General features: G+C 48.6%; 1 protein-coding gene across 2 annotated transcripts in view; it reads left to right on the top strand.

Annotated features, from left to right (window-relative positions):
• The window catches only part of LOC144825222 (uncharacterized), a 357,632-nt gene extending 339,058 nt beyond the window's left edge, over positions 1–18,574 (top strand). For both annotated transcript variants that reach the window (XM_078684071.1, XM_078684070.1), the window contains one exon: positions 17,259–18,574. In XM_078684071.1, the coding sequence (XP_078540197.1) occupies positions 17,259–18,424 (1,166 nt within the window). In that variant the 3' untranslated portion in view covers positions 18,425–18,574. The remainder of the gene's footprint in view (positions 1–17,258) is intronic.
• The last annotated feature ends 8,582 nt before the right edge of the window (positions 18,575–27,156 follow it).

Below are 27,156 nucleotides of genomic sequence, written 5' to 3'. Positions count from 1 at the left end.
GGTGGATGGAGGAGAGAAAGGATGGATGGTTGAGTGAAAGAGTGGATGAGTGACAGGGTCAATGGATGGATTTATGAGTGGATGAGTAAATGGATGGGTGGATGGATGGATGATGGAAGGAAGGATGGCTAAGTGAAAGGGTCGATGGTGAGAGAAAGGGCAGATGGATGGATGACTGAAAAGGTGAATGGGTGGAAGGATGAGTGACTGAGTGGATGGATGAGTAAGTGAAAGGATGGCTGGATGGGTGAAAGGATAAATGGCTGGCTGGGTGAGTGAATGGATGAGTGAAAGAGTGGATGGATGAGTGTGCGGATAGATAGGGTGAAAGGGTGGATGGATGGATAATGGATGGATAAGTGAAAGGGTGGATGGAGGGACAGACTGGAACGATGGATGGAAGGATACATGATGGATAGGTTTGCATATGGTTGCATATGTTTGGATATAGATGGGCTTGCTTATATACTATACTGAATTTTGACCCTTTGTCCTGAGTTTTTACACTCACCGTCCTGAACTTACACCCATGCCAGTTGGTCCCCCCTGCCTGAGAGCCTCTGTTGAAGGGGTGTCATGAACGCTACAGGTCTCGGAGTCCCTGCAAGGCGTGTTCTGTGCTGGATGCAAGCCACGGACCCCTTGACCCCCTACGAATGCAGTAGGCATGCCAGCCTTTCAACAACATGGTAGGAATGGCAGCAGGCCTGACTCTGAGCAGTGAGTGTTAGCAATGCTATGGGGCTTGGTGGCCCTCAGATGGCTACGGGCCTACCATCCTCTAAATGAGAGTGGTGCGAGGTCAATAAATGAGATCCCATAAAATGGATACTGTTAGTGATGCAAGAAGCGCATCCTCTGAAAAACAGTTATGAGGTGTGGGCGCCCCTCTCCCCCACTTATCGCACAAATTTCCCACCTCTCTTCCTCGCGTTGACGCCCCACCTTCTTGAACATGAACAATGAATGGAGGTTTTCTGAAAGAGTCCCATTCCCAGTGTCCTGCTCCCTCTCAGCGTCTCTCCGAAGACGCCATTAATTGAGCTATAACCTGCCAGGCTGGCAGCTGCAGGCACCAGGGCTGTGCGCGTGCGCATCCACGCACCGCGACCAGCACCCTGGTGATTTACAACCTTTCAGGAGGCTTAAGTGGGAACCACAGTGAGAAGTTTTAAGTTCAGTGACTCTTCTGCTACCCGGAAGCTCGTTTATTATCAAATTAAGTTTTCATTTCTCTTTTGCTATCGAGGGAGTGAAAGGCCTGGCCATAGAGAGGGGAGATCGGCAGTCACATGATCTCTTATATGTAGAATACATCTGCGACCAGAGGATAACGAAAGCCGCATTAGGGTTCTTCTACACCGGGGAGAGGGCTCGTGATACAAAGGGAGGTGTCTAGAATAAATGCTAATGTGCAGGACCACTAGAATTATGCAACAGGAGATGGTCAAATTCAGCTGCGGATAAGCCCCGTCCTTTTCAGACTGGGGGGGCGTGTTTTTGTTGAGTGACGGATGACGTCACGGATAGAAAGGACAGCAAAAAACACGCCCATCAATCCGAAACGGACGGGGCTTAAAGGGACGGACAGAGCTCTTCTCCACTGGCTGGCCGCCGTTTAGGAAGCCACAGCAGTATAACCAACAAGGGAACCCGTCTAGGTAGTTTGAGGACCTCGGGTAGTCAATGGTTTTTTGAAAAAGAACAAAGGTCCTAAACTCTTTCAGATAAAATAATGAACAATAGACACAGACTTAAATAAGATCTATGTCTCTTTTGTTCCAATGTCCAGCCGGACAGAGGAATTTTTATTTCCAAAATACAGTGAAAATTCAAGTTTTGGGTGGAACACAACATAGATCAAGAACTGGGCACAAGCCTGTACCAAGTAAGAAGAAGAAGAGAACAATACATGGGGAGAGTAAACAGGCAAACGAAGTGGAGCAACAGGTGGCTTACAATACAATGCAATCTTGTGTAAGCACAACCCAACAGTAACTACAACACAGAAATGCACAAATTAAGGATGTAGTACTGTTAAAACAGTCGACGTAACGTTTCGATCCCTATCTCCAATAGTACACTGGGATCATCTTCAGGACTACTAAAATTACTATTGCCTGATTTTTGGAGGCCTGTAGGAATAAACAGGGAAAGGAAGAGGGAAAGGAGACAATTTTATCTCAGGGACTATTTACATTTGAATTGAGCATGTCAGGTGCACTTTACAATGACTAACAACAATTGTGACAGTGGGTTCAGATGCAGTCAAATCAGGTGAATCTTTTCAAATAAATTTGTGCTTGCAGCAGTGCCCAGTGCCGTCATGGTGACTGGTGGTTAGCGACATAGACTGTGTCCAGCTCGACTGCGACGTGCGTGGATGGACTATTGGAATAGGCATAGGTTAAACTATGCTTTAAAAAAAAAAAAAAAATAATTAAACTGTGGCACGGAGCGTACTGTGAGTGCACGTGCGATTGCCAATGTAAACGGGCTTTTCACAAAGGATGGTGTTTTTCAACTACTCCCACTCTGACCCGCCCCAGGCTGCACCCCATCAGATTAAACCAACCTCATTAATAGGACCTTAACTGGTTCCTTTCCATCCCCAGATGTACAAACACCACCCTTGAGGCTCCACAAATAGGCGCCGCCGAGTCACCACCACACGGCCAGCAGGTCAGTATTACGCTCACTATCACAGCACGGTACGTCCCCTGGTCACTACAACGGCCCACGGGCCAACACTTATGCGTCGCCGACGAGTTCGCTCACGCACTCCGGGACCCCGTTGAAAAACACCATCCTTTGTGAAAAGCCCGTTTACATTGGCAATCGCACGTGCACTCACAGTACGCTCCGTGCCACAGTTTAATTATTTTTTTTTTTTAAAAAGCATAGTTTAACCTATGCCTATTCCAATAGTCCATCCACGCACGTCGCAGTCGAGCTGGACACAGTCTATGTCGCTAACCACCAGTCACCATGACGGCACTGGGCACTGCTGCAAGCACAAATTTATTTGAAAAGATTCACCTGATTTGACTGCATCTGAACCCACTGTCACAATTGTTGTTAATCATTGTAAAGTGCACCTGACATGCTCAATTCAAATGTAAATAGTCCCTGAGATAAAATTGTCTCCTTTCCCTCTTCCTTTCCCTGTTTATTCCTACAGGCCTCCAAAAATCAGGCAATAGTAATTTTAGTAGTCCGGAAGATGATCCCAGTGTACTATTGGAGATAGGGATCGAAACGTCACGTCGACTGTTTTAACAGTACTACATCCTTAATTTGTGCATTTCTGTGTTGTAGTTACTGTTGGGTTGTGCTTACACAAGATTGCATTGTATTGTAAGCCACCTGTTGCTCCACTTCGTTTGCCTGTTTTCTCTCCCCATGTATTGTTCTCTTCTTCTTCTTACTTGGTACAGGCTTGTGCCCAGTTCTTGATCTATGTTGTGTTCCACCCAAAACTTGAATTTTCACTGTATTTTGGAAATAAAAATTCCTCTGTCCGGCTGGACATTGGAACAAAAGAGACATAGATCTTATTTAAGTCTGTGTCTATTGTTCATTATTTTATCTGAAAGAGTTTAGGACCTTTGTTCTTTTTCAAAAAGCCGTTTAGGAAGCCAGCCATTGGAGAAGAGCTGGCTCGTTTACCTCCCTACTCTAAGACATAATTTCTCGCCCAGCGAGACTGCGCAAGCACATCCTACTCAGGCTGAGACCTAAAAAGGGCAAAGGCAGGAGAGAAGGACACAAAAGGATCGAACTTGGAAAGTCGAAAATACTGAGACAAAAAAGGAAATGTGAGTGGGTGTTAGAAAGGGGATTTCTGGTTGGTTAGGGCTTGCGCCAAAGCCAGGCAGAAATCACCATTCTTGTCAGGGCAAGGAAGTTACACGCAGAAGATAACCCCTGCTCACCTGCTGTCACTACCAAGACATGTCACGCACTTAAGGTACATGTCCTATCTTTTACCTACAATGCACCCTGCCCATAGGGCTAGCTAGGGCCTATTTCGGGGTCACTGACGTGTAGTAAAAGGGGGGTCACAGACATGGAACACTTTAGGTGTAAAGTCACTGGCAGTAATAATGTCTACACAGGCCTGCAATGGCAGAGGCCTGGGATAGGTTTGAAAGGTTACTTTGGTGGGTGGTGCAATCAGCGCTGCAAGCCCACCAATAGCATTTAATTCACCAGCCGTGGGTATATGAGATACCACTTTACAAGGGACTGACAGGTAAATTAAATAGGCCAAACAGGTGCAGACCAATCTTACCATGTTTATCACAGAGAGCACACACACTTTACACTCGACAGCAGGGCAAAAATGCCCAGAGTCCTAAAACCACCCACACCATGTCAGAAAAAAGGCTAGGAGAAAGGCAAAAAGTTTAGGGATGACCCTGCAAAACGTTCAAGTCAAACAGGGGACGAGAGAGAGAAAATAGGGAGATGGTGAAAGGAGAGGAAGGTGAGATGAAAAGAGGTGGAACTGGGTTTGACTAATGGTGATGGAAGGCGGAAAGAAGAGAGGGTATGAGAATGAGCAGGGTGTGGCAGGAAGAGAGAGATAAGGGAAAAGAAGGGGAGTTCTAGAAAAGGCAAGAGTCACAAAAGTTGCAAGATGTGCGAGACAAAAAAAAGGGATCAATAAGAGAAGGGGGAGACAGAATGAGGGGAAGAAATCTACAGAAGCAGAGCCATGAAGGAGAAAAGAATAGAAAGGCAGAGTTGAGACAATAGAAGAGATGTAGTAAAGAGGGGAGTTTAGTAAGAGTGAGTAGAGAGGAAGTGGGAGAATTGGGACAGGTTGTGAGAGTGAAGATGCTGCAAATGGGAGGGTGGGAAAATTGGAGAGGAAGGGGAAGAGAAAGGACATAGTGAATGGGAAAGGAGGAAGAGGGAGGCAAGAAGTGGTAAGGGGTTCTTGATGTGTCACAAGTGATGGGTGGATAGTGCCTCCTAGATACTACCTTAATTTCATTGTTATAAAGCAGTCTAGGTGCTTGATCTAAAGGTGGATGGTTATGAGTGTTCTACAGTTTCGAAGGGAGGCTTAAATCTTAAAGTGAATCCACTGGTGGAATTTCTTTTGCTATACTGCTATTGTCTTGCAGGAAATGTTACCAGTGGACTGTCAGTTCCTGGTGCACTGGACTACCTCTGTGCACTTTCCCTGTGACTTGCTTTTGACAGACTATGATGCCGCAGGGAAGGATGCAGATTTAAGTTTGTGTATGCCCTGCCTGTCTGTGGGGACCAGCACGTACGTCTTGAAAGACAGGAGTGCCAATACTGTGCTTATCATTCCCACTGGCCCAGGCCATTGCAGCTTTTTAACCCCTTCCGTGCAGGGCTGTTTCCCTCCGATGTGCTGGGGGCGGGGGGCACCCCCGGCGCCCCGGTGCTCACGATGAAGTCAGCTCGTCATGAACCACGACGCTCCGGAGCTCATGATGAGCTGAGCTCGTCATGACCACGCCCGTTCCAATGGAACGCTCAGCACAGTAGGGGAATTAGCCCAGCGTGCGAACGTTCCATCTAACGGGCGCGGTCATGACGAGCTCAGCTCGTCACAAGCACCGGAGCGCCGTGGCTCATGACGAGCTGACCTCGTCATGAGCACTCAACAGGTTAAGACTTCCTCGAGACCATTACATTTCAGTAAAAGATGCTCATTTCAGGAAACCTCCCTTTGTATGGATAGAATTGCCTTCTTCCACTCCTGATAAAGGGTCACAGTATTAAAATCTCACATACAAACCTACTGGTAGGTAACATGGATATGACGCACGAGAAAACTGAAAACATGGCAGCTACGAGCACAAATTTTAATCATGTTGAAATAATATTTATAATTTACTAATAAAACTCCAAAGCAGTATAAAATGCAAAATATGACTTTAAAAGCAATTGTGACCGGATAATATGAGCAAAAGAGCCAAAGAATTTACTTCTGAGGGCAAACAGCAAGTGCTTCTCTGCTTTGCATGAAGTGACTTCTCTAGGGCTCCAGGTTGCAGAGACCTCTGATCCCTGTCATTGTCTCCACGCGTTCAAATCTGCTGAGTCAAACAACCATGCAATAATGCAACCAAACCACTGCATGAAGCACATACTTCAGTGTAAAACCCATGCAAACCAAGAATGTTGCGGTTCATTAAATAGCGTGATTGACAAATAATAGTAAATGGAATGCAGAGGTCTCACCAAAAATATGGCAATTTTTATTGCACACTCAAATCATTATGTAATGTTTAGAAAGTAGTATGTTGTTTACAGAAACCCTTAATATTGTGATTACAAACTAAGGTGTTTTTCAAGTGTACCACACAATGGTGCATGCCTAGCAGTACATTATACATGCAAACCAGTATGGTAAATATGCAAACCAGTTGTTTATGTATAAGAACAAGTACACAGTTCATGCAAATCAGCATGTAATGCTTTAAAACCAATTGTTGACCATTTTAACTACTGTATTTCACACAGAAAGCAGAACATTGCAAGAATGAACCAACATCTCATGTATATGAACAGTAGAAGCTTGTGCGACAGCCAGTATATTACTCATGCAAATGTGCATGGGATCTCATACAAATCAGCTATTTATGCATGGGAACCAGTATGGCATGCATGGAAACACGCACATAATACCAATAGATTGGTTCATCACAACCAATATATTATATTCACAAACCAGTATATTACATGTATGAAGCAATGCATTATATATACAAACCATCCAGTTATGCAAGTCTACCAATACATTTTTTTTAAACACTCTTTTCAGATCTATACGCCATGTAGACAACTTCGATCACTAGGTGCAAACCTTATGATCACTTCCAGATTTTCCAAGGACCTCTGGGGGGCAGAATCTTTGCTTTTTGCAACTACTAAGCTGTGGAACAGTCTGCCACCCTATATGAGAGCGCTTCCCACCCTTATATCTTTCGGGAAAGAACTAAAAACTTGACTCTTCAATGACTAGACTCCATCCTGCTCAGGAGTAGGCAGTTCCAAGACACCCCAGGGTATATGTGCCACAACCTACTTCAGTGGTTCCCAACCTTTTGACTCCTGAGGACCCCCACTGGAAGCCAAGTACCCCAATGCAAAAAAATACACAAACAAGTACACACCAAACAAATACTTGAATTACTAAAGATTGTATTATTGTACATTGAAAAGATATGCCAAAATCGAAAATATTTAATTGGAAGGTTGGGGCCAGATGTATGACGACCCGTTTGCACTTGCAATTATAGTCTGGGCCATGTACTTACACTATTTTGCGACTTGGAAATAATTAGCGACTCGCAAAATAGTGTATTGTGACTTGCTATTATGAAGGGGCGTTCCCTTCTTAATAGCGATCGCAGAGCCATGTATGAATGTTTTTCTACCACAATTGTGTTCGCAAAACACTCGCGAATTACCGCCCTATTCAAGAGGGTGCTAATGAAGTCGCAAATGGGAAGGGGTCCCAAAGGCACCCCTTCCCGTTTGTGACTGGCTTCAAAAATATTTTTTAAGGGCAGGCAGTGGTCTCAGGGACCACTGCCTGCCCTTAAAGAATTAAATGAAAACGTTTCATCTTTTTTTTTTTTTAAATGCATCCCATTTCCCTTAAAGGAAAACGGGCTGCATTTTTTAAAAAAAAGCTGCTTTATCTAAATGCAATTACAGATATGGTGGTCTGCTGAGCCCAGCAAGCCACCATCCCTAGGGGGCCTGTCATTCCCAGTGGGGTGGCAAATTGTGAGAGGCTCATTAATATTCATGATCCTCGCAATTTGCCACCCCATTGGGAATCGCAAACAGTATTGAACACTCTGTTGTACCTGCAAAATAGCGCCTCGCAATTTGCGAGGCACTATTTTGCGTGTCGTACATCTGGCCCTGGGTGCTGTATCTCAGTGACTAACAGTTCAATGTTTGGTTTATTTTGTGGTACGAGGCTCCTGCTCCTGCCAGGGCCGGACTGAGAACCCAAAGCAACCCTCGCAAATATTGTCAGACCAGCCCCCCGTATGGTGCATAATGAGTACATTGAGTGGCCCTGACTAATACAAAGAGGGGCTTTGGGTGCGCTGTCCCACTAAGAAAATTTGGGGTAAAATGGTGCATTCTACAATACATTCGCCATTATATATTTTATTTTATTAGCTTTTAAAGCATAGTAAATGATGACCTTACTGTGCACCAGGATATGACTATCTTTGTTGGGGATCCTCGATGATTTTCTCATTATACTCCAACTGTGCCTCTCTTCTCTTGTTAGCTCCTCACATGTATTTTATTTGGTTTATAGCACCTCTCATACCAGTGTAGGGTGTTGGAGCACTCTACGTCACACACATACAGAGACAATGAATCATATGTGTGTAAATCATTGTATTAAAAATGTTACATAAGGCAAACGGGACTACGCGGCGAAGGATTCACGTCATCAATACTGGTAGGCATTTTTAGGTCTCGCATGGGCGTGTCAGCGAAGCTGCTCTGCCTCTGCGAGAGATATTGTTAGAAAAAGGGGACTCTAAGCCCCGCCCCTCTTTCCCATTGGGTAGCGTCAGCGTTTATGGTAAAGCTACCCGCTCACAGCTAGAGGGAGCCTGCCCATCACACCCTGTCTACCCCACTAAGCCTGCCTACCACCCACGCGCACCTGGAACCAGCCTACCACCCTTCCCCACGCACATGGAGCCAGCCTGCCTACCTATCTCCTCACACCTGGAACCAGCCTGCCCACCCCTCACACCTGGAACCAGCTTGCCCACTCTCTCGCAACTGCAACCAGTCTGCCCATCCCCTCACACCTGCAACCAGTCTGACCATCCCCTCGCACCTGCAACCAGCCTGACCATCCCCTCGCACCTGCGACCAGCCTGCCCCTCCCCTCGCACCTGCAACCAGCCTGCCCCTCCCTTCGCACCTGCAACCAGCCTGCCCCTCCCCTCGCACCATCCCCTCACACCTGCAACCAGCCTGCCCATCCCCTCGCACCTGGAACCAGCCTGCCCATCCCCTCGCACCTGGAACCAGCCTGTTCACCCCGTCGCACCTGCAACCAGCCTGCCCACCCCCACCCCCTCGCACGTGCAACCAGCCTGACCATCCCCTTGCACCTTCAACCAGTCTGACCATCCCCTCGCACCTTCAACCAGCCTGCCCCTCCCCTCGCACCTGCAATCAGCCTGCCCGTCCCCTCGCACCATCACTTCGCACCTGCAACCAGCCTGCCCATCCCCGTGCACCTGCAATCAGCTTGCCCATCCCCTCGCACCTGGAACCAGCCTGCCCATCCCCTTGCACCTGGAACCAGCCTGCCCACCCCCTCGCACCTGCAACCAGCTTGCCCACCCTCTCGCACCTGCAACCAGCCTGCCCATCTCCTCCCACATGCAACCAGCCTGACCATCCCCTCGCACCAGCAACCAGCCTGCCCATCGCCTCGCACCTGCAACCAGCCTGCCCATCCCCTCGAAACCAGCCTGCCCATCCCCTCGTAGCTGCAACCAGACTGACTATCCCCTTGTACCTGCAACCAGCCTGACCATCCCCTCGCACCTGCAACCAGCCTGACCATCCCCTCGCACCTGCAACCAGCCTGCCCCTCCCCTCCCCTCGCACCTGCAACCAGCCTGCCCCTCCCCTCGCACCATCCCCTCGCACCTGCAACCAGCCTGCCCATCCCCTCGCACCTGGAACCAGCCTGCCCATCCCCTCGCACCAGCAACCAGCTTGCCCCCCCTCGCACCTGCAACCAGCATGCCCATCCCCTCGCACCTGCAACCAGCCTGACCATCCCCTCGCACCTGCAACCAGCCTGCCCATCGCCTCACACTTGCAACCAGCCTCCCCATCCCCTCACACCTGCAACCAGCCTGCCCATCACCTCGCACCAACAACCAGCCTGCCCATTCCCTCGCAACCAGCCAGCCCATCCTCTCGCACCTGCAAACAGCCTGCCCATCCCCTCGCACCTGCAACCAGCCTGCCCATCCCTTCACACCTGGAACCAGCCTGCCCATCCCCTCACACCTGGAACCAGCCTGCCCACCCCTCACACCACCTGTGATTTTATACGTTGCTTCACCACAAACTGAGGCCATGCTCTGAGCTTCCCTTGGAGCGGGAGGTGGGCGGACACAGGGGTCTGTAGGGGGGGTCCGAGAGGGAGAGCTGGCAGTAGGACTGAGGGGTCTCAGTGGATGCAAAGGGTCTCACGGCCTCGTGAGTCAGAGAAGGGTCGTCAATGAGGGCAGTACCGCCAGTCCACCCCCTCCCCCTTTACAGGGCATGGTAGGTCGAGTAACCCCCTCATGTCGGGCACACAGTTCCAATCTGAAGGTCGAGGGGCACTGGGCTGCCCACCGTACCCCACATCCCTTCCTGGCCTGCTGCCTCCTCTCTTTCCAGTCAGCTCGCCCCCCCACACATATCCCCACACCCAGCCAGCCTCGGGTACTCGCTACTCTCAGAAAGTTGAAATTAGTGACGTGGGCATCAAGCGCCAGCGACCCCTGTACGTGCAGTAAAACAATAAAGCGCAACTGGTTGCACAAGAGAACACAGATAGTCCGCAGCGAGCGAAGCAGGAAGAATTGCAAAGTGCGTGGCGTGCACAACAGAGCGGGGCGGGGGTGCTACATCTAAAGATAGGAGAGGTCCCCCCTCAATAAAATGCTTATTTCCTTAAGTAATCATTCATTTAGAAGTATCAAATTGTTCTCATTTTCTGGCAAAACATTGTGGAATCCGTAGGTTCAAAATTCCACCCTCCACGACCAGAACGTACTTATAGTGACTAAAGACCACACAAAGATGCCACCCACGCACAATGATCACCCGAGAAATTCAGTAAAGTATTAGGGGGCACATGCATCAATGGAAATTGCATTCGCAAATGGTGCGAATCGCAAAATTCGGCCGTTTGCGAATGCAATTCCCATTTTTGGGATGCATTAACATTTTTGTAATTTTCGCAATTTAAGGAATCTCAAATTGAGATTCCTTAAATGCAATGCATCAAACTTTAAAAATTTGCGAATTCGCAAATAAGGGGAGCAAATTACCATGAAGTTGACCTTCATGGTAATTTGCGAAAACTTTGAAAAACGCACTAAAGTGCATTTTTCAAAGTTCAGTTTTACACACACACATGCCCTTGGGGCATGTGAGTGTGCAAAATGTACTTCTAAGCAGATTTCAGGGGTGCAACAGGGTGTCCTTTGGACACCCCTGCACCCTTGAAATTGCATTCTTAATTTGCGAATTTCTAATGGTGAATTGCAAATTAAGAATGTCTTTCCATTCATTCCTATGGGCCTCTAGGCCCATAGGAATGGATGGGGAGGTGTTCCTTAATTGCGATTCTCAATTAGAGAATCGCAATTAAGGAATTTTAAGAAATCGCTATTTTTTTAGCAATTTCTTGATGCATTGCAGTTTGCAATTCCTTAATTGCGATTCCTTATTTTTCCGCAATTAAGGAATCGCAAAATGCAATATTGATGCATGTGCCCCTAGGTGCCTGGAAGATAAGACACATATCCAGTTAATCGTAACCTATTAGTCAACTTTTAGAGCCTGACTTATCTATTGCAAAGAGATTTACCATTTAGTGTGCTTGCAGGGTACTCAAGCGTAAACTAAAATGTATTAGTAGGTTATGATGAACAAGCAGCTACAAACAGAAACATAGCTGTGGTAAAAGAGAACAAAGAACTGTGAGCCATTGGTGGGTGAAGAGGAAGTGGCTGATGTTGAACCCATGATCTAACAAGCATTTGCAATGCAATAGGTCTCGCATTTACGCAAGTTTGAGCTATTGGCGTTGAAAATAACAATGCCTTTCATTTTTGTTGTCGTTTTAAAAACATAAATAAAAGGCATTGTGATTTACAATGCCAATAGCTTAAACTTGTGTAACTGCGAGACCTATTGCATTGCAAATGCTTGTTTAAGAGTGCTTTGTCTGGAGAAGCACAAACTCAGGATTCCGATTATAACACAGTGGTTAGCATTGACTTTATTAATAATGATTTATTTCTACCCAAACAAACCTTTTTTAACAGCATCAGGATAATGAAAGACTGGGAAAAACATCACTTTCTAACTTGTACCATGCAGTTTGTGTGCAGCTCTTTGACGGCAGTTCATAGCTCTCTGAGCTAGATTACGATTTTAACTTATGAACTGCACAGTAACAAAAGAATCTCTGTGACAAAAGCAGTTACCCACTTAGCTATGCACATAAAATACTGTTCTTTGAAATGATTAGTACACGTTCTTTGCAGCAGGCATATTAACTATCGGTGCTACCTTAGATGAGTTAAAGCTGCCTTTAGCCTAAACACCCATTCCTCTCCAGCAGGTTCATTGATCACCGGAGTTATCTTGACACTTTTATTGTTGCCCAAAAACTTGCTGGTTATACAAGGAACTTTGCAATGCTCTTAAAACTGATGTCTGCAGATCCCCTGGGAATGTGTCACAGACTCCTAGGGGTCCGCAAACCAGTTTGGTAACCGTTGGGTTACATAGTCAGTCAAATATGTTACACACACAAACCAGTACTTTACAGCAGTGGATCAATATAGTATATGAATCCGTTCATTAAACATTGATGCCCATATGTTACTCTCGTAAATCGATATGATATGCACATCAATGTATCGTGAAGACTGCCAGTACAATATGAGATAAAGCACATATACTATGCATCTTAACTCATATATTAGACATGTGTTACCCATGCACAGAAATAGGCTATACATTCAAACCACAGCATTGTGCCTAAGAATCAATTTATTATAAAGGTAAACAAATACACTATGCCTACAAACAATAAATTGTGCATGCAACCTACTGTGTTATACATAGACCAATATTTACCTTGCATACACCAATGCACTAAATAGACACAGCAGTCTACTGTTGAAACAAACCAGTATATTAGGAATATAAACCAATTTGGTGTGCTTGAAATCTGCACACCTTAATCCTTATGCTTTTTCATACAATCCTGTGTGCTTGATTAGTATTCCGATAGCGTACCTACGGGTTAACCGGGCATACTGATTACTCCAACCACTGTTCCTGTATACCAACCAGTACAGTGCATGCAAATGAATACATGTATGAATCAGCGTAGCACACACAACGGCAATTCTAATTTTCTTAATACATAAATCAATTTATTTACCATGCGAGCCACTGCGAAGTATATACACCAGTATGTGTCACATAAGAGGTAAATGAATTTTGGCCTATTTGGTAACTCAATAAGTGCCTATTGGATTCTGCCATATCTTGTTGGTTCCTGCGAGCCTTTTCCAGGAATGAATTTGGGGCTGTGTTCCATTTGATTACTTGACAGCCACTCCTGTAACATATGGTGGCAATGTTGACTACTGTAATGGTCTTCATATGGGTTTGCCTAAATATTGAATTAAGAAGCTGCATGTGGTTCAAAACTTGTCAGTCAGATTGACCCTTAAACTCCCTCGTACTAGTTTTACTACAGAGTATTTACGGTACCTTCATTGGCTTTCCATCGAAAAACTGATCTTATTTGAAGCCTTAACTATTGTTTGCTAGGTGTTTCATCAATTGGACCTAAGTTTCTTGTAGATCGGTTTGTGCCTTATTCCCCTTACAGAGAGTTAAATAAGATCTGCCAATAACAAGTTGTTAAGGATCCCAAAGTGTCTTTCATTCATTTATTCATTCCTGCTGAAAAGTGACCACATATGTGGCTTATTACACTTTATAAATGCATTTCATTCATTCATTCATTCCTGCTGAAAAGTGACCACTTATGAGGCATATTGTCTTCTGAACATTATTTATGTTTGATGTGTGGCATGGAGATAAATATACACGTGGTTTGGGCCCACGGATTCCTCAGTCCTAGTGTGGCGCCACACCAGCAGTGCAGGCAGCAGTGGGCAGTCCCACTGGATTGAAGTCATTGCTATGTCCAGGAAGACTAACATCTGTCAGTCTACAGACTCGGCCGGTCCTGTTTCGGCAGTTGCAGTCAATAGATTTTTGCCTGCTGGTTTAGAGAGGGAGAGGAGAAGATAGTGATACTGAGTCTGCCAGTGCAGTTTGTTTTTACCCTAATTTTTAGCAGCCGTTGCTGCTACTATAACTGTGCTAGTAGACTATATTGTTTGCACGCAGTATAGCGGTTTGACAGGAGACCTCTTATACAGAGGGAGACGTCAGCTGGACATCACAAAAAGGCAGAGCCCAGTGCTCTGATGACAAGAGCTAACTGAAGAGGAGCAAACATTTTATACAATAGGTGAGAACTTTGTTGGAGCCCTGGACTGACATCTTCAGCAGACCTCATCTTCTACTGGGCAAACAAATGCAGAGTCTGTCCACCCCCAATAAGGAATTCCACACCTCTAGAGGGAAGCAAAATTACAGGCCCTGAGGCACCATGGGAATGGCAAACCATAGCTGCACATGGAAGCAAAGGAAAGGGTCCCAGTGCCATTTATATACCTTCCAAGGACTTATGAAAGTGCCTACACTGGCCAGAAGGCTGCACCATTCGGTTCTCATGGCAATTATTTTCATTAGGGAGGAGGAACTAGTGATTGTGATTAAGGGTTTAGAGTAAGAGTAGACTTTAGGTAGTTTGATGGAGTTCATGAGTGTGACCAAGCCTGGCATTCACCAAGCAGTGGTTCGAGCCATGGGACCTGGATTCCCAAGCACTGCTGGAAAGACATTGTGAAGAAGAGGAAAGGAGGTTCTGTCCAGAATATATTGATAATGTTGTTAGAGTTTTGACTCCTGATAATAAATCATAGAAAAAAGCACAATCCTTGCTTTTAATTTCTTAATAGAACGTAAAACTTTCTGACTCAAAAGCAATATTTCAAATTAAGTCCTCGAAACATTGTTAACAATGCACTGCAAAACGGCAGTGGTATCAGGGAGACCGAAAAACATCCCTAGGAACTTGAAGTGGCTGCACTTTGTCTTAAATCAGATTCTCGATATGGCCAGGTACTGCTGAGTCCCCCTCCCTTGGTCTGACAACCCAATTTTTACCTCAACCTTTGGGGCCCCCATAAGGCAGGCAGATCCATCCTCCGCCCCTTCCCCCCCCCCCAAGGCAACAATGTAGACAACACCACTGTTTGGATTACGGGTCCTAAAACCCCGGCTGTATTTTTGTCATAACAGTAAACAAAAACATTTATTTCAATATTTACACAATTTTACAAAATACACAGACAGTCCGGTCCATTACATTGATATGTACAATGTGTCATTTGGCTATCCTTAACATGTATCTAATACAGAGCCATTCCAATCATAAGCTAAGTGATCAGCAGCATTATCATTCTGCGTATCCCTGTTTGAGCCTACGGCAAGTTCAATGACTGATCCAAGAACACGCTAGGTCCCATCCTCCTTCCGAATTGACCTTGCGCAGGAGGTCCAGTGCACCGGAAGTTTACCTCACTCTGGGCACCCCCTAAGCCCTCAACATTATCTCCATAAGGAGCTGGGCAGTTATGCCGAGTTTTCTTGCACCCTTGCATGTGTGCGGGGGTTGGCAAAAAAGCCTACCAGAAGCGGAACTTCCCCTCCCCCGCATCCTTCCAGCCTTCTGTCTGTAACTGCCCCTGGAGTTTCATGAGAGACCACCTGTCCCCCTCACGTGTCTCCATTTGACTATGGTTATGCCTGCTAAGGACTGTAAACGATGCCCACCAATCATGACCTTACCGCTACAGCCAGCATAGTTACCTAACTATCTGCCCCCCACCTCTAGAAGGTCATGCCCTGCTCTGCATCCCTACTAGCCACCTGAATGAATTGGTCAGCGTGACGGTTGGAAACGGTTTCCCGAGCCTTAATACCACTATTAACCCGGAAGCGCTTCTTGTGCTTCCAGGTCAAAGTCCTTATTAGCCAATCACCGCAGGTGCAAGGGGCGGGAGCCACCCACGTCCCATCCAGTGTGGGACGACCCCACCACCCGCCCTGACTCTGGAGGACCGGCTTAACCACCATACTCGGCAGCGTGCCCGAGTCCTGGTCCCGCCTAAGGATTCAACCCTTGCACGTAGGCGCAAAACCTAATGTGCACCTTGAAGTTAAATTAAGCGTAAATGGATACTACCTTTCCCTTGATCTAGTAGATTGAGTACCAATGTGAATTCATGAAAGTTCATTACTGTCGTTTTGTTCAGTTAACTGTAGTCGGTGAAGAGTCAGAGACTCTGTTTTTTACAAGTGTAATAGTGGAGCTGTTGTTAATAGATTTATTGTTGTAGTGTATATTCTTCTCAGGAAGGTGCACTCCGTAGTTTGCCATGAGAAATTTCTGACCTTGCAATTCAGTCTATAGGGCAATCATAAAAGCAATGAAGAGGAAGGGACTCAGCTTTACCAGCCTAAAAACATCTGAGTAATCATTGTACCAATGTGGGATGATAGTGGTTTCAATAAGATACTGCAATACAAAATGTGGTCTCTATGTCTTGGGTGACTGGAATGAATAATCCAAATTAGCCCTTTTTTTTGTAAATCAGTTTAGTTATAGTGGGTTAATGAGCGGATGCTAAGTATAACCATGAACTGCGGGGAATCAGTTACAATAAGCACATGTGTATACAGGAAGGTAACATAGCATTATGTTCAATATTTGCTTTTGCGAGTTGCAGTGTTAAGAGGTACATACACCCAGGAATTAAATGAGTGTAACCAGAGTGAATGCGCATGTAGCCGGCTGGAGCATCAAAATCTCTAAAGATATGAGTGGTGCTTTGTCATAAATAATATTGGTGCTGAGGGACTGCCTACTTAACTCAAGTATCCTTCATTGCCTGGTATGTTTATTGATATACCACTAGGAATAAGGTTAGTCACCATTTGTACATTTTTTTAAGCAACCCCCATTTTTGAGTGACATTCAAATACTGCCTTAGAGAAGGATTAGGGCAGCCTCTTGTGAATTAGGTGACTGTAACACTTCCACAAAAAACATAAGAATAGATTTTTTAGATTTTAATATGAATGATCTGCAAAACCTTTGTGATTAGAATATTGGTTCTATCAAAAAGTACCTTGAATGAAAATGGACAGATTTTAAAGTGTGGTGATTTGATGCTATGAGACTAGTCAAAATGCTTATTTTCTTTCCACATTTATATATGTAAACCTACTTAAGATAATGACTACTTGATATCTTTCAGGCTCTACATCAGCCCCTGCGGTAAATCAAATGAAGGATCGAGAAGCTTTAAAACGCCTTAAGAACATTCTGACGAGTTTGCTAGAAAGTCTCCCGGAATCAAAGAGACCATACCCAGAGCCAATGAACAACTCACCAATGTCATACATGGGCCCCGCTCCTGCAGATATACCTAAAACATCGAATGATTTATCCTTCTCTAGAGAAATTGATGAAGATGTGTCTGAACTGCTGAATAATATCAAGAGCAATGAAGACGCGCAAACGAGAGGCACTACTAGTGACACCAGCATTTCGCCAACTCATAAAAAAGTTAGTAGTGAAGTAGCTAACAATCCTCCAAGTTACGTTTTTACAACATCAGACAAATTCCAACATGTTATAAATGATACTGAGAAATCGCTACAGAAGAGTATTCAAATGGAGGAAAATGCTGAGCGCCTGTTAGATGAGGATGTTCTCAAAATGAGGAAAGCCCAAATGCATCTTAAAGGACAAGACACCTCTAGTTTAAATGATAGCTTAGGAAATCTAGAAAGCATGACTAAAGAAACAAGTTTTGCTTTTCCAAAACTAACACCCTACCAAGAGTCAGTTAAAGAAACAGAAAAACATTTAGATAAGAGAATTCAGATGGAGGAAAAAGCAGAACAGATGATGGATAAGGAGATTGCCAGTATGAAGGAGATTCAGAAACACGCTGGAACATTAGACAAAACACCACATGGACTAGCAAAATGGAATGGATCATCAGATCGGGTACCTCCAAGCCCACAGTATGGGTCTCGTTCTGTAGCACCACGCGGCATACGTCCTAGATCCACCAATGGTGTACATCCTAGACCACCACAGGGAATACACTCTGGACAGTCGGAAACCAGGAGAATTGCTTCACTAGATGGTGAACAGCTTGGATCTCAAGACGACGTGCAACAACTTACACAATTAATGCAGTATTTAGATAAATATATTCCTGACCTTAACTCATATTTAAAGATGGACACTGAAGTGGGTGCTGCTGAAAGAGCATTCTCCCTGCTTGCCCTTATGAAGAACTTTCTTTGTGTGGGTAGAGAGATGCAAAACCAGAATTCTCAGAAATACTTTAAACCACTGATTGAAGATGAGATGCACATTTTAAAAATGCTTCTTGAAATCAATGACTGAGAGGACGCCATTGTGAACAATCTTCAAGTAATTTTATTACAATTCATTTGTTTCAGTACCCCATAAGTCTATTTCTTACAGGGAATCTCGCCATTTTTTACAACAACAAGTGAAAGAAAATGAAATTTGAATAAAAAAGCAATTATTTGATGAGACTTGTGTATTTTCTATTTGTGTATTAGCACTGCTGAGGCTTAACAAAAAGGAAACAGTGCGGTTTTGGGGGGCATCTGTCAAAGCTTCTACATATGAATAGCGGTAAGGCTTGCTAGCAGATTGCTGCTTGATCAATCACTCCTGAAGTGCGGGGCTGTTTGTCGTTTTAGCTCAGCTAATTATATCACCCTTACAGAAGAAAGTGTCTTGCTGCATGGTTACCCCTTCCTTGCAAGGGAATGTGAGATCAACGTTATTAATTATGTATGGCCTACTTCTTAAATATACCTATGAAAGTGCATCATAATGGTCGTGTTAGCCCTTTGTAACCCGCTGCTTTGTCAACCCCAGCAAAAAAGATTGCTTATGGCTATGTTTGTCCCTTCTGGCAACAACTGCTGATGAATTGATTGTCTGTGTTTTAGCCAATCCTGCTGGAGCAGCCTCTGAAAAGGTGTGATTTCATCACTGTTAGATACATCTTATCTCCTTATTCGGTGACCGCTGCAGATTAGCTTTAGCATGGCTCTTTTAGTTATTCACAACATCTGCTTGGACAAGTTGCACACGAGTTTGTGCATGAGCAACCTCGTGCAGCAAAGTATTTACATAGATCCTAGGTATTTCAGAACTCCTGGATGGTCTGTTTCTAAAGAATAATGGGGTTACAGGTTTGTTAGCTACCCATGACCAGTTGCTTGTGTAGCATCTACAAAAGATTATGAGAATGCAGTTGGTAGTTAATCTGACCTGTTGCTTGTGTGGTTCTTGCAGTAATTAGTGAAAATGATGGTGTTATTTTTTGTTTGTCTGTTTATTGATGTATCAAAGCAATGTCAGGAAACCCTAGGAAGAAAGTTGCTACAGAGCTAGAAGAGGTGCGTTTGTAGGTATTTCCTGTTCCCTGTCCTTGTGATTCCTTGCTAACCATTTTACATTTTAAAAACTGCTGCAGAATAACATCTCCCATCTGCTTTGATCCTATTACAGATCTGATTATTTTTTTTTTTTGGTTTTTAACAAAGATCTTTATTTTGCATAAGGTTGACATCATACAGGTTACAAGTGACGGCCGCAGGGGCTGGCCGCGTCGAGAACGATCAGGTAAATTTTAACTGAGTAACACAGCCATTTAGCCGGCAACCCGGGGGTCCGGCGGCGAGTCTCATGAATCTGCAGTGGTAGCCATCTGGTATCTAGTTATATAAGCGACAGATCTTATGATTTTATCTTTTCTTCGTCAACAGTATCATTGCAGTATCCACCCAGCATTAGTGCCATGTTAGTAATCACCCAAGTCCCCACAAATATCCAGAGAGACCGCTATGGTTGGTCGATGGTGGGAGGGGGAGGGGGATCAGCAGTAGGTGGGTCACCGAGTCAGTGTCTTTAATGCTGTCCGTGAAATGTCATAATGTATGTTAGTATAGCTCACTGAGGCATAGGAGCAAGCGGGTATGTTCGGCGGGGGTAGTCTGCAGCCATTCCAAAAAGGGCCCAGGTATCCATTAATGCGGTGCCTGTGTGCCTTCCCAGTTTCGGTGCTGAGAGATTGCGAAGGACGTGTCAGTGGCTAATGTACAGCGCATCAAGTTTTTGGCTAATACGTGCGAAGTTGAATGCTAGATCGCACCCCTCATAGTGTGTAGGTGTCTTCATGCCTCCGTCATTCGTGGGTAGCATGAAGTCAATAGGGTGTCGCTTCCTGGTAATGTCATGTTGCATCTAATGTCCACTTTGCAAGTAAGAAAAGGGGGCCTGGTCAGGGAACTTGACCAGCGAACAAACTATTCCCTACGCCTATACAATGGCGAGGAAAAACCTGGGGTCAGGAGGGCAGAGGGGAGAGGAGGGGAGGTGGGGGGAGATCGTCGCGGGTTCACGCATGTGGTAGTAAGCAAAAAGCGGGGCCCGGCAGGGCCTCCTGCAATGGAGAGGGAGAAGTGGGGGGGGGGCCTGTGTTCCGAGTAGGGGCTGGTAGGCATTGCCCGTGGCGCATAGGCAGCGCAAGTTGGCGTCCCGTGGGGTATCAGTGTAGTCCTCCTGTAGGGGGGGGAGAACAGAAGGGGGAGGCGTCGCTCTGTCAGTGTCTATAGTCAGCGTGGGCAGGCTAAGGCAAGGACAGGAATGCGTGCATAGAGTCGTGGAGGCGTCTGGTGTGGTGCGGAGAATCGCGAGTGTCTGTATCTGGTAGCGCAGGTCGTGAGGTCAGAAGAGGTGTGGGGGGCGGGGGAAAGGGGCGCTGGGCCGTGTCCGCTCTCCGAGGTGAGGGGCATCACTAGGGCGGTCGCCTGGTGTCTCAAGTGATCCCCCGTTCCCGGCAGGTGTGCTGGAATGCCTTAAGGTAGTCGTTCCAGAGCTGGGCAATAGGGAATTTACGGAGTCCCGCCGTTTCCTCCCGGAGGAGCACCGTGCCCTCTGCTCGTGCCCAGTTGGTAAAGGAGGCGCGCCAGTGCTGAGTGTGGGGGGGGGTCGCGGCCTTCCAATGTTTCGTGAGCAGGCGTTTGGCTGTTATAAGCCCCATATCCCAAAAGCGTGTCCTCACTTTGTTAAGTTTCGTACGTTTGTACAACCCCAAGATACATGCTTCCCACGTGCGCGGCATTTGTTCGCCAGTGCTGCGTGAGAGGAGTGTAACGACTTCATCCCAATATGCTTGTATATCTGGACAGTGCCACAACATGTGTAAGAGGTCCGCTCCAGTCAGAGAGCAGCGTGGACAGGCAGCATCAGTAGCCGTGAAGTATCTATTTATTTTGTCGGGTGTGAGGTAAGCACGGTGTAAGATGTAGAATTGAATGATTTTGAAGCGGGGGTTGCGTGCGTCATACGTCGGTCCGGCCAGAATCATCGCCCATTCCCCTTCAGTCCAGTCCCGTCCTCTATCTGCCGCCCACTTCTCCCGCAGCGGCAATGTAGATGGCTGCGAGTGTGCCTGTAGGGCCTGCGCCAGCCAGTGGATAACGTGCGAGCCATTTCCCATTACATGCAGATATTGCATGAAGTTGTGCATCGGCAATTCTGCGGTTACATCGCCCCAAGAGGCTGCAAGTGTGCGTAAGAGAGCCGCATGGAGCAGGAACTGACCAGCCGGGAGTTCCGTGGTAGCTGCCAAGTCTGCAAAGGTGAGTAGCGTGCCGTCAGCATATAGGTCGCCCAAAGTGTCCACCCCTGCTTGTGTCCAGCTAGCTAAGCGAGGCGCGGTCAGTGCCTCCATCAGTCCTGGAGTGCCCAGTATGGGTAGTATCGGGGCATATGGTGTCGTTGCTCGGGTGAGTCGCAGACAGCGCAGGAAGCACCTGCGCGCTACCGCTAGGTGCAGCTGTGGGGGGCAGGGAGTCCGGGTCATCGGGTAAAATAGCGTGCAGATTTGCGATTGCGTCCAGGCAGCAGTGTCCGAGGCGGTGTCCTCTAGGTGCTTGCCGCTGAGCCACCCCGCCACCCACTGCATCTGCGCCGAGAGGTAGTATAGCTCCATATTGGGAACCGCCAGACCTCCTGACTCAGTTGGCATGTAGAGCTTGGTCAGCGCTACTCGGGGTCGGCCCTTGTTCCATATGAGGCTACGCAGCAGGATCTCCAAGTCTCGGAATAGCTTATTCGGCACGTAAGTGGGTATATTGGCGAAATAGTACAGTAGTCTAGGCAGCACTATCATTTTGGTAAGTGCTACTCGGCTCGGCACGTTGAGGGGCAAGGTGTTCCAGAATCCGATCTGCGCCCGAATCGAGGCAACTGCCGGCAGGAGGTTCCCCTCCAGTACATCCGTCGGGTTCCGATATATTCTTATCCCCAGATAGCGGAACTTAGTGGGGTACCATTGCAATCGGCCTCCGCCCAAGCGCACATCGCATTCGGGCGTGTCCGGGCCAAAGGAATAAGCCCCCGATTTGGGCCAATTAACTCGTAATCCCGACATCTCTTCGAAGGTCCGAAAGACGTCGGCCAGGGAGGCAGTGATGTCAGTTATATCCCTGACGTACAGCAGTAAGTCGTCTGCGTATAGTGACACCGTGTGGAGGCCATCAGCCAGTGGAATCCCCCATGCAGGTCCTTGCGCCCTGAGGATCGTGGCCAGGGGTTCCATGGCCAGGGAGAATAGTAGAGGTGACAGGGGGCAGCCCTGCCTGGTGCCTCGTCGCACCCGAATGGTGTCCGAGAGCAATGCGCCCGTGCGGACCCGGACTGTCGGCTTGTCATATAGCAGGCCCACCATAGCTTCATAGCCTCCACCTAGTTGGAATTTCTCCATAACCGCCCCCAGGTACGGCCACTCTACCGAATCGAAGGCCTTCTCCAGGTCCAAGATCAGGCACCCCGCTCTGGACCACTGTTGGGTAGCATACTCCTGGACGCGGAAAAGGCGGCGGATATTGTGGGAGGTGTGGCGGGTCGGGACAAAGCCGTTCTGGTCCTGATGCACCAGGCGGGGCACATAGGGGGCCAGCCTCCAGGCTAGTGTTGAGGCCAGTATCTTGTAGTCTGTATTTAGCAGCGCCAGGGGGCGGTAAGAGCCCACCCGCGTGCAGTCCTTATCAGGTTTGGGGATGGAAATCAGGGTCGCTTCATTTAGCGTTGAGGGTAAGGCTGCGTCCTCCAATGCCGCGGCGTACATTTTCAGAAGCTCCGGGATAAGTATATCCGAGCCTGCTTTGTAAAATTCGGCTGGGAGAACATCCGGTCCCGGAGATTTGCCGTTAGACAGATTGAAAATTGCATCCCGGACCTCATCGGACGCAAGCGAGGCTCCCAGTTCATCTTGTTGTGCAGTAGTCAGTTGTGGCAGTTGTAGAGGGGCGAGGTAGTCAGCAATGTCCGGGTGTGGGTGCGGCAAGCGAGAGCGATACAATGCAGTATAGTGAGAGGTGAACGCGTCATGAATCTGGCGCTGAGTGTATAATAGGCCCCTCCCCTCCGCGTGTATTGCTACCACTGGGGTCGAACGCGTCTCCTGTGAAATCAACCAGACCAGTAACTTGCCAGGCCTGTCACTCAGATGATGCCTCCTCGCCGAATGTGCTGCATAGTTAATGTCGCGAAGTCTCTCCAGTAGGCTCGCGTGGTCTGCGCGCGCCCCCTGCAGCGAGTCAGCACCGCCCTCAATGGCCTCCCCCTCCCTGTCTAGTAGAGTATTTTCTAACCTGGTCAGTTCACTCTCGAGTTGCTGTCTCATGTGGCCCTGTGTCCTCAAGCAGTGTCCCCGAATCACCACTTTGAAGGCGTCCTATTCAACCTGGGGGGAGGACGCCGTACCCGCGTTGTCTTCAAAGTACTGAGCAGTGCGTGTAAGGAGGGAGTCCCGGAAGGCCGCGTCAAGGATCAATGTCGGCTGTAGTCGCCAGGTGGGTATGGGGGGGCGCGGTTGGTCCCAGGTTATGGTCAAGAAGTGCGGGTTATGGTCTGAGTGCTTGCGGCCCATGTATAGTGCATTAGTTGCAAGGGGTAAGAGTTCGGTAGACGCCATGATTCGGTCTAGGCGTACATGCAAGTCGTGTGCACCCGAGTAGTAGGAGTAGACCCGTGTCCCAGGGTTGTGTGATTTCCAAACGTCATGGAGGTCCCATTGTTCGGCCCACTCCAGCAGCGCCTTCGTGGCACCACGAGTCGGAGCGCCGAGAGGGGGCGGGGAGGAGCGATCTATCGTTATGTCTAATGTGCAGTTATAATCTCCACCCAATAGCCATGGGGACGTGTGCCAGGGTGCCATCTTCGTGGATAGGCGCGCCAAGAAGCCTACCTGATCAGTGTTTGGGGCGTAGAGTGAGACCAGTGCTATCTGGTGCCCATCAAGCCTGCCCTGCACTGCAACAAACCTGCCCTCCTGGTCTATTATAGTGTCCGTAACCGTCCAGGGGGTGCCTTGTGGCTTATGTTCCAACAATAGAAGTTACAGAGTAGTCCATAGGAAGTGCAGCGTCCCTCCCGGGTAGGGTAGAAAGGCCGTTGCTGTCCGGCAGGTGCTCAAGTCTTGCCGCTCGGTGCAGCGTCTGCGGCCCTCTCAAGCCTCAGGCAGCAGGGGCTAGGCTCCCAGGGGGGGAGATCCCCCCTCTCCAATCAGTTCAGGCTGCGCCAGTTGGCTCATATAGTGCTGCTGCTGTTGTGGCCTGCTCTCGACAGTGGGCGGCCGGGCCGCGCGCATGCAGTAGTCACAGTTTCTGGTCGGAGTCCAGTGTCCCAGAGCAAGTAGGGTCCAGCAATGCGTAGTCGCACAAATCGCCTCACTAGGGGGGGTTTTATGAAGCACTCGTGTGGTCATGTCTTCGCCGGTGCATGAAGGCAGGTTTCCATTCGGATCAGTTCAGCCAAACAGGTCGGCAGTTTGTGGAGTGACGTCTGGGAGGCCGTCAGTGTGCTGGGAGTCTGGTATTCCATAAATTGCCTCATCATCGCTCGGGAGAGGCGCCGGGCTGGCATCCGGGGCCGGGGACGGAGCCGGAGAACTGCTAATCTCCACCACTCTGCGGAGAGCGTCTCGCTGTTCCTGCATCATCTCGTTTGCGGATGGGGAGTGAGCCGGCGATTCTCGATCTCGGGGAGGGGTGGAAGTCCCGCGCCGGCTGCGCCTCCGCGCTCCTCGTGCGCGATGCATGGTAGCAGTCCCTTGCGCTCTTCTGGGTACATCTGGCATGTTTTCGTCTAGCCAGGCCTCAACTTCATCAGAGTTCATGAAGAAGTGTGTCCTGTCTTTCGCCACTACCCGTAGCTTGGCAGGGAAGAGCAGCGAGAATTTGAGTCCGGCCTGTCGCAATCTCCTCTTCACCTCCAGAAAGGAGTGTTGTTGTCTTTGTACTTGCACGGTGTAATCCGGAAAAAACATTACTGTGGCGTTGTCTATCCGGATCTCGCCCAACTTCCTGGCCTCCCGTAAGACCGCGTCGCGATCTCTGGAGTTCAGAACTCGTAGGATGATTGGCCTGGGGTTCGAGCCCGCTGATAGGGGTTTCGTGGGCATTCGGTGGGCACGCTCCACCACAAAGTGAGGCGACAGTGTGCCTCCTGGCAGTATTTCTCGTAGCCAGTCTTCCACTTTTTGTGTGTGGTCCATCCCTTCCCACTTCTCCGGAATACCCACCAAGCGGATGTTGTTCCTCCGCGCCCACCCCTCCGCGTCCTCCGCCCGGTCCTCCAAGAATTCCACCCTGTTCAGGAGATCTTGTATGTGCTTGTCCGATTGAGTCACCGTCGGTTCCAGTGTTGCCATCGTGCCTTCCAACGCCGTGGTGCGTTCCTGCAGCTTCTTGTGGTCGGCCCTAAGGTGAGTTAGATCAATCGCCACACTGTCTATTCTGGTTTCCAGGGAGGTGCGTGTCTGTTGGAGGGACTCCTCCATTCTTTCCATGGCTGCCAGGACGGAATCTAGCTTCGATGCCACATGGTCGGCGTCCATCTTGGATGATGTCTTCGTCGTCTTTCCCTTCACCGACGCGTTCCCTGTTCCGGTGCGGGTCATCACCCCCCCAGACATGGGGCAGGCGGCGTGCGCAGGCAGCGCCAAGAGCAAGGCTTGTGCCCGTTTGTGAGAGTACAGGGGGAGCCAACAAGGTGGTATGCCACGTCCGTGGATTTGTCAGGCAGTTTGTACCTTCAGTGCGACCTCCACGGTGCCAGTCCATCAGCACTGCCGCTTCGTCGCGTTGCTCAGTGAGATGTAATGAGAGGAGTCGTTCCGGTCATTCCCAGGGTCTCTCCAGGGGGGGGGGAGAGGGGGGATGGGCTCCTCGCCCCGGTGTCCAGCCGCCTTCTCGGGCCGCCCCCAGTGTGTCCTGTGGTCAGTGGTAGCCCAGTATAGCGCCAGCCGTGGTCGTCGGTGAGAGAGCAGCTGCTCCCCAGCAGAAGATAGGCGTGCTTCGCCGGGCTTCACGGCCCCCCCCGCACTCTCGGCTCCCTCGTGGCGGTCCCGCAGCGTTTGTGGCAGTTAGGGGTCTTGGGCCTGCGGCATGGTAGACCGTGAGCTGTGGCAAGTCAGGGTGTTAATCCAGTCCAGGCGGCCGGGGGGCTCCCTCCGCACCCAAGCACAAACTGGGCCCCGCCAGGGCCGTCGCTGCTAGTAGGGCGTCTCCCAGGGCAGTGCAGTGGCAGACACCTAGAGGCGCAGGCGGCTGTCGTTGGCGGTTGTGTCCTGCCAGTGGCCCCCAGCGCGTAGCTCCCTCTATAGGGGGGGGAGGGGGAAGAGGGGGAAGGAGGGTCCCCCGGCCCGGCAACTCACTGTGGCACCACGAGGCTTCGCAGGCTCCAGAGTCCCCGGCTGGCGATGGGCTCCGCTCGTGTCTCGGCACCACCGCGCCGTCCCCGTGTCCCAGCACCGGCGACGTCTGCAGGGGTCGAGTTCTTGTCCTCTCGCCCCCGCGACTCTCTAGGCCTGTCTCCTCCAGGTCCGGTCCGCTTCGGATCTCATCCACGTCTGGCCCGTTTTCGCTCCTTCCGGTCACTTCTATGGCTCGGGAGGTGGGAGCAGCTGGTGCAGCGTTGCAGGGATCAGTGCACCCTCTGCTGTCCTCTTCCACCAGGAGGCAGGTTGCTTCCAGTAGGCCGCAGCGCGAGGCCCAGCAACCCTCAAGAAGCCGCGGTCTCGCGTG

Source organism: Lissotriton helveticus, chromosome 3_1 (assembly GCF_964261635.1).
Source record: "Lissotriton helveticus chromosome 3_1, aLisHel1.1, whole genome shotgun sequence".
NCBI lineage: Eukaryota > Metazoa > Chordata > Amphibia > Caudata > Salamandridae > Lissotriton > Lissotriton helveticus.
Note: the sequence above shows the minus strand (reverse complement) of the source record. Positions and strands in the feature narration are given on the sequence as shown.